The following is a 13,373-nucleotide window of genomic DNA, read 5'->3' as shown; positions in this document are numbered from 1 at the left end:
CCACTTTCTATTAAGTACATTGAGTTTTGGGTTTGTAACATGACAAAATTAAGAAATATTTAAGGGATTTCACTACTTCTGCCAGGTTCTCTAATATTTTGCATATACATAAATAAACTATTATATAAAACAATTATTAAAGTTCGAGGTCAATCAAAAAGGTTTCATACATTTTAATTTCCTTTCAGCTGATGCTTCACCTCATGAACTTCCTCGTGCTTCCTGACTTGTGGATAAGCTTTTCCTGCTGAGACTGGTTTGGCAACAAAGACCTGCCACTCTAGATCATACCATAAAACTAATTCACTGTTTTATCTGTATTTAGATGTTCCCTATTTATAACATTTTATTTAAGTCTTGTGAGAAACTCTGTGTTTAGGTAAGGTGAACGTGAACGTTTGCTTAGGAGACAAAGGGTGAACATATTTGTCAAAAGAGCTTTTATCACAATAGACGATCTTCAATGTAATCTGAAGAACAGCGGCGCTTTGTGGTTAGATGACGCCATTGCAGCGGGTTTGCATATCCTGTTTCTCTGACTCAGAAGATGATGGCTATCGGGAGAGGAGGTTAGCCGAGCTGGTCCGCATAGATGCTCGCACCGCTGGACAACACTAAGAGGAAGGTAGTCATTTATCCTCCTAAGTTCACATTTATACGGAACAGTAGAGAGGAAGAGAAAGGAAAAATGTAACCCGACTTGTTAACGGGTCAGTCGCTGCGTTAAATGTTCATCAGCTGAGACGTTCTCCAAGTGACATTTGCTGCTAGCTAAATTGTTGCTAGCAGAGAAACACAATTAGCGCTTATTTTGTCGACTTTCGCGAACTATTTTATACTTTATCGCGACATTTATCTTAGAAGTAACATATATTTTAGTGACTCCTCTGAGTTTTTCACTTGTCAACAAAGGGGCGTTTAGTGAAACCGAACACCTGCTTTAACACCAGCTGCTCTTAGGTCGCAGGTCTCTTCTCTCAGCTCCGGGAACCATATTCAATTAGCCCACTTAGCCTGTAGCCTTCATCAGCTTTGTCCAGCCACAGATAAGCCATAATAACGGGTTGTAACTTGATTATAACTCGCTGGGTTAATCGGCACAGCTGCCAGCCTGGAGTTCAGTCTTCGTTTAAAGCTGCTATCCATTTTTTACTGTAAAATCATCCAAACTCCCTCAAGTTATAGTTGTGTATCTATAGCAGAAGTTGTCGGGGTCATTTTTGGATTTGTTTGTTGTATATCGTTATTTACCAGAATACAGTGGGCCAACATAGGAGCTGCCAAGCATACATGTCTGATGACATCACACAAGGCACAGGCCAGCAGAATCGTATATTTAAGTGTGTATACTTGTATTTTTCATTGCCAAAGAAAGGGCTTTGGGAACCAAAGTTTTTATTTATGTATTGAGCATAAGATAAAAGGTATGCCCCTTACCCCACCTGCCCCTACATTACATACACTTTTTCTGTATTTTTAATTTAGTCTGTTTATCAAAATCAAAGTGATAAAGAAGTGTTAACTATAAAATTAATATAAGTGTTATAATATGTATTGTTATTTTGGCTGCTGGAGAAATAACTGGTTTTCTGTTTTAAATAGAAGTTAGAAGGTCATGTTTTGTTTTCCTCTTTAATGAAACCGTCTCTGAGATGCCATCAAACTTTTGAGAAAATATTCAAGTTTCAAAAATACTTCACAAATACACTGTTTTGCATGTTCATATCTTTTATCTCCGAATCTTTAAAGTGCGGCATGCATTTGTTTTTGATGCTTTTACCTCTTGTGATGTGATCAATCCAAAATAACACAAAGCAGAATTAGCAGTAGAGTTGTTATTTTAATAAAACGTTTTAACTTGTTCCCCGCTGTAGAAATCAATACTTTATTCTCAGTCTGTGCTTTTATTAATAGTATCCCTTTGTCAGTGGAAAGTATACAACAGTGAGTTGTATCTTCAACTTAGTGTTAATCTTAAACAGTTTACCAACAAAAACCTTATTTCTCTTTATCAAAACTCTCACAGTTTTTTGTTTTTTTTGGTTCCTTCAGAACAGAAACCAGCTGATTTCCAATGATGGACGGGTATGTAACATTTAAATGCACCTTGATTTGATTAAAACTGCCACCACACAGTTGAGATCGAGCTATTATCCCTTGCCTCCAGGTTTGCTGGGGACATGCTGAGCGGTGGCCGGGGTTTGCTGGGCGAGGACAGCTCAATGATGGCTCGCATGCAGAAAAAGTTCTGGAAGACCAAACAGGTCCTGATCAAAGCTACAGGCAAGAAGGAGGACGAGTATGTGGTGGCTTCAGATGCTGACCTGGATGCCAAGCTTGAGGTAGGAATTCAGTTGGCAGCACACAGCCTGCTTATTTGTAGCATTGTAGGTTTTTCTATAGGAGGATGTGGAGGTGTGATCAGCCATTTCTGTGCTGAAATAACCAGATGATCCAAATACCTAATGACCCATTTGCATTGTTCTGGAGTCTACCAGGATTTTATTTAAAGTGTTTTGTTATTTTAAAGAGTCCAAGATGTCAGACACCCTAACATGGTCCCAAAACCTTTGGAACAGAGACAAACCCACAGCATCACAGATCCTCCACCGTACTGCCGAGACGGCATGACGTTTCTTTTAAAATATTAACCTTTTCTTTATTCCGAACTCGCTTGGAGTTCTAACAGTGAGATGTTTGTTCCTCCCTTCATATCCTCCTGACTGTGCATGGTAACAAGATAAACTCTGGTCCTCATCCAGCCATGGTTGTCACAGTTCTGTTTTTGTAAACATCTTGTTTGCTGCTCTGACCAGAGAGATGGGCACTGAATATTTAGGAATAAACTGTGAGCTTTTTGTTCGCTCTGAAACCAGATCCAGCTGCCGGTTTGCTCCAGATTCATCCCTGCTGGCATGGAGATCAGAAAGGGGACAGAGTAAAACCCCTCCTGCCCAACAGCCAAAATTTATCACCAAAGCACTAAATGAGCAGATCAGATCTGCTTCAGCACAGAAGCCCTAGGGCTACCTAACCTTCACCATGCAACAGGTTGTTATCTCAGTTTGAATTTATCTTTGTGCTCCGTGAGCTTTGAAAAAATGCTACCTGAAGTATCTTTTTTTAATCTGGGACCTTTTGAGATTAATGCTGTTGATGTTGCTTATTATAACACCAAAATGTGTTCACGCTGCACCCTGATTTACTTTTGTTCGCCATTGGTAAATATCTGTGAGCTTAAATTGCACTCTTATCGGGAAGCACGACTGATCACTGGCCTCCTCGCTAAACTACGTCGCCATCATGGCGCTGGAGTGGTGGTAGCATGGTGGGATTATCTAACTCGTGGCTGTATCCTTTTGCTGTCCAAGAGAGTATTGGTGTTGCCAGACTGGGCCTAGGTGGTTGGATTTTTCACGTTCTAGCCTTGTTCTGAAAGGTCATTTGTGTAGGTTGTGTAGGTTCTAAAGAGTTTTTATACTCTGACATTATTGATCAATCAGAAAGCACATTTAAATTGATAGTCATAGCTTCTGTTTGACATAGTTTAATGATTAATACAAGCTTTCTAGGAGAAGTGTTTTGTTGTTATTGTGAATCCCAGACAGGTAAAGTGTAATTTGACTGTTTACAAGGGGAGGTCAAACAGGTTCAGTTTTAAGCACTTCTTTGTTAAAAGAAAACAACCAAAAGTTTTCTACTCACGTTCTGTTTATCTAGATCTTCCACATTCTCACCTTTAACTCACCTTGTCCACTATGAAACATGGTGTTGGCAGCATCATGCTGTGGGAGAGCTTTTGGCAGGGAGATTATCACCAGTTGTGGGAAGATGGACGGATCTAAAATGAGGCTGAACTTGGATTTTAACGAGATGATGTGTTCTCCTGGCAACCATTTCAAACAAGTTACACTTGCTCCTTTGTTTCCTGTTTGCCCCATTATGAACTTTTTACATTTATTATGGTATCTGAGGCCTGTAGAGTCTGAGATGGACCCCCTGAGGTTTTTGTAATTTCTCTGTTTGACCTTTGCTGGGACATCCACTGCTTTCAAAATTGGCCTATGTCTTAAAACTTTCCACTTGTGAATAACATTTTTCCCAGTGAAGTAAGTTTATCACTCCACAACAATCTGTATTTGTATTTTAGTACTCCACTTAGCTCTCGGATTGATTTTCACCTGCAGTTTGATGCCACTGCTGATGCCTTTCCATCCTGGCATGTTGTAAAGAGACTTGAATGTGCTGTAATGCTTGTTTAAAAGACTTAAGTTTATACTTGCCTCTAATCGATTTTTGCTGCTACTCAAACAAAGGAGCTTCTATAACATACACACGGTGTTAGTTAATCAGTCCATCTGGTTGCTGCCACCACAACAACATGTCTAGTAGAAGTGCTCCATACATTGACTGGTGTTCGACCACTGCTGAGGGAGACAGGCTGGAGTAGGTCTCTGTTTATTCTCCAGTTAATGAATAATTCTGAACATGTGCAGCTGCCTCCATTTACAGTGTTGAGCAGGCAGCACACTGTGCTTCTTTGTAGGGAAACAAACAATGAGTCAGCCTGTTGCCTTGTTTAAAGTTTAAGGTTTGTGGTGATGCTAACAAAAACACCGGTTGTGTGTTTTACCCTTAAATGTGGCCCTTTCAATAATTTTTGTGAACTTCATGGACTTTTATTTATTTATCTCTTCTGTAAAGCCTCTGAGATTCCCACTGTTGCTATGACACAAGCTCCTCTTCTGGTCACAGAGGTTTCCCTCAGCATATAATGTGAGGCAGCCGTCCGATAGACATCTACAGACACATAATGAGTTTCAAGAAACCTGATGCCTTGTTCTTTAAATTTTCAGTTTCAGTTTTCTGTCCCTTTTTACTCTGCTGCCCCCATATAAATCAGATAAAATCATTTTTTTTTTATCCACATGCTGTGCATGTTAGAAAACAAACACCCCACATCATCCTGTGGTGAAATATGGTGGTGGCAGCATCATGCTGTGGGAATGCTTTTCATTTGCAGAGTTGATGAGAAAATGAAGCTTAATACATTCCACAATAATTTATTTAAGGGATTTGTATCTGTAAAATATTTTGAAAGCGGTGCCTTCTTTGCTTTCCACTTGATAATTATGCACTACTTTATGTTTGTTTATCACATAAATCCCCAAAAAAATATATTGACGTTTGTCATCGTAGTGTAACAAAATGCCAAAACATTTGCAGGTCACTGTAGGAGTCAACAAGATGATGGGAGTAAATTGCAACCCCTGACCTCCAGTGTTTACAATGCAGCAGCATGTTGTCTGGGTGGAGAAGTCTTACTGTGTGTCTCTCTCTGCAGTTCTTCCACTCTGTTCAGTGGACGTGCACAGAGCTGCTGAAGGTTATTGAGAAGTACCAGCACAGAATCACACGTGAGTCAGACCCGCTGTTATGTCATTTTCTGACATGTTCTTTTTAAATACAGAGCCTGAAACATTTTTTATTCTTCTGTCCTCAGGGTTGTCCCAGGAGGAGAATGAGCTCGGCCTGTTTTTGCGTTTCCAGGCTGAACGCGATCGCACTAAGGCTGGCGGCATGATGGAGGCCACAAGCAAGGCCCTGTGTAGCTCAGCCAAGCAGAGGTCAGCAGCAGATGATGATGGTCAGTCCAGTACTGGGGCAAAAAAAGCTTTTTAAAGTATTTAGGTTTTTGCTTTTGCTCGTTTCTGTAGAATGGCACTTTGCCCGTCGTTGCATCGCATGTATCAGGAAGTGGAGACCTTCCGGCGGCGTGCCATTGCCGACACACTGCTGACAGTCAGCCGTATGGAGAAGGCTCGCACAGAGTACAGGGGAGCACTGCTTTGGATGAAAGACGTCTCTCAGGAACTGGACCCAGACACCTACAAACAGCTGGAGAAGTTCCGCAAGGCAGGAAGAGTTTGGATAGCTTTCATTCTTCAGCTCTCCTTCTGTGTTGTCTTATAGTTGCTGTCTGTTCCTGCTCTCAGGTCCAGGCCCAGGTGAGGGAGACGAAGAGCCAGTTTGAAAAACTGAAGAATGATGTATGCCAGAAGGTGGATATGCTGGGAGCAAGCCGCTGTAACATGCTCTCTCACTCTCTCTGCACTTACCAGGTACACTCCACTTTAAATATGACCATGTCTCTGTCACCCTGGGCCTTGAATAACTAAATATTTCTCTCACCCTTGTTCTGTCAGACAACGCTGCTGCAGTTCTGGGAGAAAACGGCCAACGCCATGTCAGGAATCCACGAGGCCTTCCAAGGACACACACCATACCAGTTCACCACAATCAAGGTGCTATGGGTTTCATTTTAGTCTAGCTCATCAGAGCTGTTGTTCTGAGGTTGTTATGTCTTTATATGTAATGTACCAGCATTTTTCTTCCTATAGCACCTACGGGACCCACTGGAGCAAGTCTCAGATTCCAGAAAACAAGAGAAGGACGTAATGGCCCTGCAGAGCAACACAGACAGGTGGAACTTAGCAGCTCAATAAATTAAAGACCAGGGTCTAAGTCAGACCTGCAGTTCCTTGTAGAAGTATTCATTCCACTTGAGCTTTTCCACATATTTTACCTGTTTATTTTAGTTGGATTTATTGTGATAGGCCAACACAAAATGGTGCATAATAGTGAAGTAAATAAAAATGTGTGACATCTGTTTCTGTTCAGGAACCGTGAGTCAACACTAGTGCTGAACTTTCTGCTGCAAGTCTTTTGAAGTATGTTTCTACCAGCTGTGCACATCTAGACTGAAATTATGGCCTGTTTGTCTTCGCAAAGTGGCTCAAGATCTGTCAAATTGGATAGGGATTTTCTGTGGACAGAAATGTTTATGTTTTCACAGATTTCCAATTGGATTAAGGTCTGGACATTAACTGGGACATTTTAATAAATGAATATTCTTTGATCTAAACCAGGGTTGTCCAGAGTGCAGCCTGGTGACTTTTTTCATATTTATTTTTAAGGGTAAGATTTTCACTGACAAATTAGAATTTCATTAGAAAAACCTATTTCTAATCAAAGTATTTTCAACTCGGTTATTTTAGCCTGTGTGGAAAATGTATCTAAGCCATTCAGTTGTAGCTTTGGTTAAGCACATCAATTCCAAGTCATGCCACATATTCTCAGTTGGATTTCGATGTGGACTTTGACTAGGCCATTCTAAAACATTAATTTGCTTTAATCTAAACTTGTAACTCTGGTTAGATGTTCTGGGTTGTCCTGCTGGAAGGTGGAGTTTCACCCTATTCATTGTCCTGTAATTGGCTCTATTAACCTTCCCATCCACTCTGAGCAGCTGCCATGTCTCTGCTGAACAACAGCATTCTTACAGAATGATGCTGCTACTGCCATGTTAATCCATGGGAATGGTGTTTTTAGGTTGAGTTGTTGTTAGTTTTCCACCAAAAATAGTGTTTTCATGTAGACCAAAAACATCATCTTTGGTCCAAACAAGTATCAGAGTAAAAGGGGCTGAAAACAAGTGCACTGCACACTTTTCAGATTTTTTTTGTAAAATCATAACCTTTCCGCTTCACAGTTATACACTACTTTGTGTTGGTGTATCAATGAAAATGAACAAATAGTATAAAGTTTGTGGTAATAATGTGGCAATGTGTGAAAAAGTTTTGATTAGAAACAACAAGATGCTTTTTCTAGCCACAAATACTGCTCTTTTATTTTCTCAACTCCACTAATGTTTTTATTTGTCCTTCCTCTCAGCTTGGTGTCCTTGGAGGATGACAAGCCAGCAGAAAGTCTATCTGATTCAGGTCAGTACTGCCCCCTGTTGGCTGAAACACTATATAACTCAAACACATTCAACAACAACCTGTAAGAATCCCTTAAAGAGACTCATGTGATGTAGTAAAAATCTTTGTTGTTCGGTTTACTTTAGAGTCAAAGCTCCAACCCATCAGTGATATTTCTGTTTGCCATTGCAGACCTTAAGCTCAGCAGTGATGGGCGGAGCAAGGCTAGTGAAAGTGGTAAGGGTATGTTTGTATGTATCTGTATTCCTCAGCCAACAATTCTGTAAATTGTGCACATAGAATTGTAGCTTCTTACTGTGAACGGGAAGCTTTTATAGTGAGCCTCTGATCTCAGTACACCAAAAACACTACTCTAACCATTCCAGCCATGCACGACCTCAGAGGACTCTCTACAGACTCCGGAGGCGACCTTATGCTCATGACCTGTGACATACCACCCCCAGCAAATGTGCCTCTCCAACCCCTGGTCCCGCCTCCTTCCCAGGACGTTGACCAGAATGAGAGCTGTAGCTTTGGAAGCTTCCAGTCAGGCCTCCCGCAGCAGCTTGTCTCGGGTAAACTGGCCGGGTGTTTTCTCCACCCTTTCACGTTGAATTCTAACTTCCAGCTCCTGCGCTTACTCTCCTCCTCCTGTCTGAGCTTACTTGGCTGCGGGGGAAAACTCGCCTTCTTTATTTTCCTAATCAAACATAATCAGCTCAAACCTCTCCTACCAGCTGTTAAGCACGGGGCGATTTGAAGATGTGTGCTTCTACTGGAGATGGCCAACTGACTGGTTATAATCTTCTTTCATTCTTTGTGTTTTTCAAATGTTCACTGTCAAAGTGCGTCTTTACCAAGATTTTTGCCTGCTGCATTTTCTTACGTTCACAGGGTCATTTTCTTCTCATTTTGTTTGTTTAGGTGACAGTTTGCTGTCAGGTGGTCTGCTGCTCCCCTCAGAGCCAAGTCTGACACAGGGGGAGGAAGATGGTGAGCAGAGCGACATGGCTTTCCTGAAGGACCTCCTCAGCCCAGGTCCAGGGGGCAGTGATGAGTTTAGCAGCGAGTGGCAGGATACCTTTGGAATGTTCGATCCAACCAGCGTTCCTACAGCAGCTGCAGGAGCAGCCCGTCCCCCTTCACACCCTCCCAGCCCTACAGGCTTCCTGCCATCACAGCTGCTGGATCACAGTCTGAGCTCCTCAGGTCAGCCACGCGGCACCGAAGTTATCCTGTTACACAGTGTAACAGGTGACAGCCTCGTATTAAAGCCCCTTGAACTTTTTTACATTTTGTTACATTACAACTACAAACTTCACTTTATTTGGGGGGAGGTTTTATGTGATAGACCAACACAAACTAGTGCATAATTGTGAAGTGGAAGGAAAATGATATGTTTTATTTTGTTTGTAATAAATAAAAATCATAAAAGTGTGGCAAATATTTGTATTTAGTCTCACTGAGTCACTACCTGTTGCTGTGATTACAGCTCCAAACCTCCACCTCAGTCTCAAGTCTTTTCCAGCCTCTAACAAGTTTTCTTCCTGGATTGTCCTGTATTAATTGGTTTTGCCCTAATTAAGGAAGTAAACATTGGCTTTATAGCAATAAATCATATTTCATAATTTTTCCTCTTAACTAGAAAGTGCCTTCAGTAAATGTTCTCGAGTGTCAAATATTTCTCTTACCAGTGGCGGATGCTGGTCTTTCAAGGAGGGGAAGCTCAATTTCAAGATCGCTGATTCGCTCATTTCGCTGTCAATCAAAAAAGGGATTCAGCCTCAGACAGATTATCCAATCATCATGCAGAAGCTGAGCGTCCGGGCCAGCCCACTGCCCCATAGACCCCCAGAGACGCGGGACAAAGCCCAGCATTTTTGCTTCGCTATTGAACTCACTGTTTAAAGCACAGCGAAGCTGCGGGAATGAGTGAGAGGAAAGCCGCGTCGTTACCAGCGATAAGAAGCTGATTCTGAACAAAAGTTGAGCGCGTTGTAGCGCATATTTAGTCAATGACATGAACACACAACAGTATATATTTGATCACTTATTTTTTGACATTTTAGGGGAAGCTGAGCTTCCCTTGCAGTCTTTGAGCAATTGCCACTGTCTCTTACTATTGGTATCAAGGGAGAAATGTTAGTATAGTGACAACCAACAAAAATATATCTTTAAGTCTCATCTGATTTATTTCGAGGTATCAGAGAAAATTGAGCGTGATACAAATACATGCTATACTTTTCAGTATTTTATTTCTAAAAAATATCGAAAACCCCAAAAATATCCTTGTTCTTCCACTTCACAATTACGTGCAGCATTGCGTTGGTCTGTCACATAAAGCACACTAAAATTTGTGGTTGTAACGTGACAAAATGTGAAAAAGTTTAAGACGTACGAATACTTTCACAAGCTACTGGTTTTCATCCATCTTATTTCCCCTGCATACTTTAGGCTGGGTGACCCCACCCATGTTCCAAGCTCCGCCCCTGCAGCTGTCCCCTGGTCAGAACCAGGCAGTTCCTCTGTCTCACACATCTGCAGCCAACGGTACATGCTCAGCTTCAGAAAAACACACCTGTTTTTTGCTTTTTTTTTTTTAAACCTGACCTTTCATTTGATGTTTCCTACAGCAGCTTCAGGAGGATCCAAAGACATGTCTGCGTGGTTCAACCTGTTTGCAGACCTCGACCCTCTCTCCAACCCTGACGCCATTGGACGCTCCGCTGATGAGCTGCTCAATGCCTGAAGCTCTTTGAGCATGTTCAGTGTACCTTCACTCTTGTGAAAAATCTGTATTTGTCATTCCATCATGATTGAACACACACACTTCCCTAGAGGCTGTTTTCAGCTGGAAACAGCAAACACTTTGAGCTGATTGTTAAACTGTCACCATCAACGTCTCTGAGTTCCTGTAACAGACCTAACACCAACTCATAAGACACACACAAGCTGCTGTGGTTTGTGTTACCTGTTTATTACTACAACGCCTGGATGTTAGGGAGGATGTCAGGGCTCCGCCTTTGTTTTTTGGAGTAGGCTGTGTGCTTTTGGTGTTTGATTTATTTGGGCGTGTGTCCGTTTGCTGTGTGTACGTATCCAAACATTCAGGATGGATTTTAAAAATGTCTTTATGCTGAAAATGGTTTGTATGAAGTTCCACATACTTGTCACAAATGATGCATGTGTAAGGAAGTAGGACAAATGGTGTGAATGTGACCAGAAATCCGTATGATGAAAATCACCTAGCTCTCTTTAAGGACCCAGTAACAACATACTAATTCATCATTTATCTGCCTGTATACAGACATAGGCCGGTATAAGTAAAAACTACATTTTCATGGTATTTAAAAAGCCAAAATGTGTAACAGGATCTAATAGCTAGTACTAATAGTATACTTTGTCTTTCTGATCTTTACAGAGTAAAACAAATATAACAAGCTGATATTTGCTGGGTAATTAGTTGGGTTAACTGCTCAAGTAGCAACCCTGCAGTCATGCTGCTGGTAGTTTTCCAGCTATGTAATGGAAAAAGGATTGCCCAAATAGAAGTAATTAGTGCCATTGTTTTAGTTTCATTGCCCTGACTGTGTTTTTCAAAGCTAATCAATTTCCAAAAAGCCAGACTTTTCTTTATGTGTAAGCAAGGGAAATGTAGCCTTGTTTCAACCAGCTGACTGGTAGTGCTCAGCAAGAAGTGGGTGAGGGGGAGTTCTGTGTAACTCTATGTTCCATATAACTAGAGAAAACTACCATTGCTTTCTCTGGTGTCTCATTAATAGGATCTGCAGGAATGATAGGAAGGAACATTTTAGCGATTTTGAAACTAAGTCAAAATCAGCCTATGCCTACTGGTACAACTGTTATCATTTGAGCTGTTTTTTTTTCGCCCTGCTTTGTGCACGTGTTGCTGTTACTGCCATATTAATCTGTTTGCAGAAGAACTTGTCTGCACATCTTTTGTTTTTGCAGCCAAACAAAATTAGCTAGGTACACAGACAGAAGAAAGAGAGAGATGCAATATTTTAGAAAGTGCACTCTAACAGCTAAGACAGCCTTGGCAAGCTGTAGTTGAATTTTAGAAACTGGTGTTTCTACCTGCTGCCTTGATCTAGCAAGGTTTGTTTTTGTAAAGGTAGAAGATGCAATGTTGTTTTCTGTGACAAATTGGGGATTTGGAAAGCCAGAAAATGAAAAGTAGGGAAATGTAGTCATCTCATAAAATCATTAGAGTAAGCAAAGACCACCCAGTTGGGTAAATATATTTTCAGCTGTAGATAAAATGGCCACCGCATAAAGTAAAACCAGAAAGTCAACATGTCTCCTAAGTGCTAACTCTAACCCTTCCTAACTTGACCATAACTAACACTTGTTAGAGTAACTTTATGTAATTCACTGTTCATGTGTTAACTTCTGCTTATTAGAAATGAAACTGTATATTTAGGTTGTTTACAGGATGTTTTAGGATTCTTACATATTTGTAAGAATCACGTCTTAAGTTCCAGACTACAGGGATCTCTGTTCTTTTTAGCCCTCTTCTAGGAAATGAATAAAAAGGCAGATATTTCTACAGTGGGCAGGCTTAGAAAATTAAATATGGCAGAAAAAATGCAGACTGGATGGATGGATGGATGAATAATCAAAGGTGGGAAATGGATGGATAGATCATTTAGACAATTCCACAAGTAATGTCTGGGTATATATACAGATATTTTTCCATACTCCATTTTGTTTTTCCATTTTGATCCAGAACTTGAAATAACTTTGTAGGAGCTGTTATTTGGTCATAAAGTATTACACCCAGTCAGTCAGTCAGCAATTTTTCTTGGCTTTTTTAGCCTTTATTCTGATTTTAATAATTAAATTAATATTGCAGGTAATCAATGTTTTTCAGGATTTTCTCACTGCTAAACTGGGAGAAGCAGAGCTAACTGAGCCATTCAATGATACAGTGGATACCAATGCCTCAACATGTGATGCACAGTCTGGTTGAAATGTAGTCTTTTAACGTTAAGCTGTGAATTGTCCACATTGTGAGACTGAAATTCATGGTGTGCAAACTCTAAAAACACGACGGTTGAAATCCCATGTGCTGATTTCATTATCGCAATTCTAAGGCCAAGAAGATTTATTTTGATTGCAAATAACTGACAGAATGATCATACTTCTGGGCAATGTAAGATACCAGATAATAACCATGAAACTAAATCAAAATATCGATTATTTTATCTTGGTGTGCTGTGTATTATGAGCATCCATATTTTATGGAATCAAAAAGGGATTGCTCCTCATGTGTTGGTTCATTTCGGACAACTTTAAATGCTGCATAGGGATTTAGTGCAAATTTGTTTCTGAAAGGCCTTTTTCCGGAAAGTGAAAAAGGTCCAAATACACCAAATCTTCAGCTGGGAAATTTGTTTGGATCTATAATTTTTAATATTAATATCCTCGCTCTCATAGAAGACACAATTATGTATCACTTCTGTTAAATTCTACTGCAAATGAAAATTACTACTAGAATACTAGTTTTTCTGTCACATCAAGTGTAAATCTTACTTTTCACACTAAAAATAAAAGAATGTATTTCTCAATTCAATAACAGACGACTCA

At 40.5% G+C, this 13,373-nt stretch overlaps 1 protein-coding gene across 6 annotated transcripts; it reads left to right on the top strand.

Annotated features, from left to right (window-relative positions):
- The first annotated feature begins 506 nt into the window (after window positions 1-506).
- Window positions 507-13,354, top strand: ical1 (islet cell autoantigen 1-like). 6 transcript variants are annotated; one of them, XM_047355012.1, is made up of 15 exons: window positions 507-625; window positions 2,053-2,085; window positions 2,168-2,342; window positions 5,345-5,417; window positions 5,504-5,627; window positions 5,718-5,916; window positions 5,997-6,122; window positions 6,207-6,305; window positions 6,402-6,484; window positions 7,735-7,784; window positions 7,956-8,000; window positions 8,150-8,338; window positions 8,688-8,972; window positions 10,218-10,313; window positions 10,397-13,354. In XM_047355012.1, the coding sequence occupies exons 2-15, from the start codon at window positions 2,075-2,077 to the stop codon at window positions 10,510-10,512; spliced, it is 1,671 nt and encodes a 556-aa protein (XP_047210968.1). In that variant the 5' UTR covers window positions 507-625; window positions 2,053-2,074; the 3' UTR covers window positions 10,513-13,354. The 6 variants fall into 6 exon arrangements, with proteins under 6 accessions (XP_047210968.1, XP_047210967.1, XP_047210965.1 ...); XM_047355011.1 differs by having other exon boundaries at window positions 7,956-8,006; window positions 10,400-13,354; XM_047355009.1 differs by having other exon boundaries at window positions 7,956-8,006.
- Window positions 13,355-13,373: the final 19 nt, after the last annotated feature.

The sequence above is a fragment of the Girardinichthys multiradiatus genome, chromosome 24 (assembly GCF_021462225.1).
Source record: "Girardinichthys multiradiatus isolate DD_20200921_A chromosome 24, DD_fGirMul_XY1, whole genome shotgun sequence".
Classification (NCBI taxonomy): Eukaryota; Metazoa; Chordata; class Actinopteri; order Cyprinodontiformes; family Goodeidae; genus Girardinichthys; species Girardinichthys multiradiatus.
The sequence above is the reverse complement of the archived record's forward strand: the minus strand, read 5'-3'. Positions and strand labels throughout refer to the sequence as shown.

Coding starts and splice junctions, on each gene's coding strand:
- ical1 (XM_047355009.1), top strand. Junction 5,418..5,503: donor GTACCAGCACAGAATCACAC/GTGAGTCAGACC, acceptor TTCTGTCCTCAG/GGTTGTCCCAGGAGGAGAAT. Junction 8,339..8,687: donor CCCGCAGCAGCTTGTCTCGG/GTAAACTGGCCG, acceptor TTGTTTGTTTAG/GTGACAGTTTGCTGTCAGGT.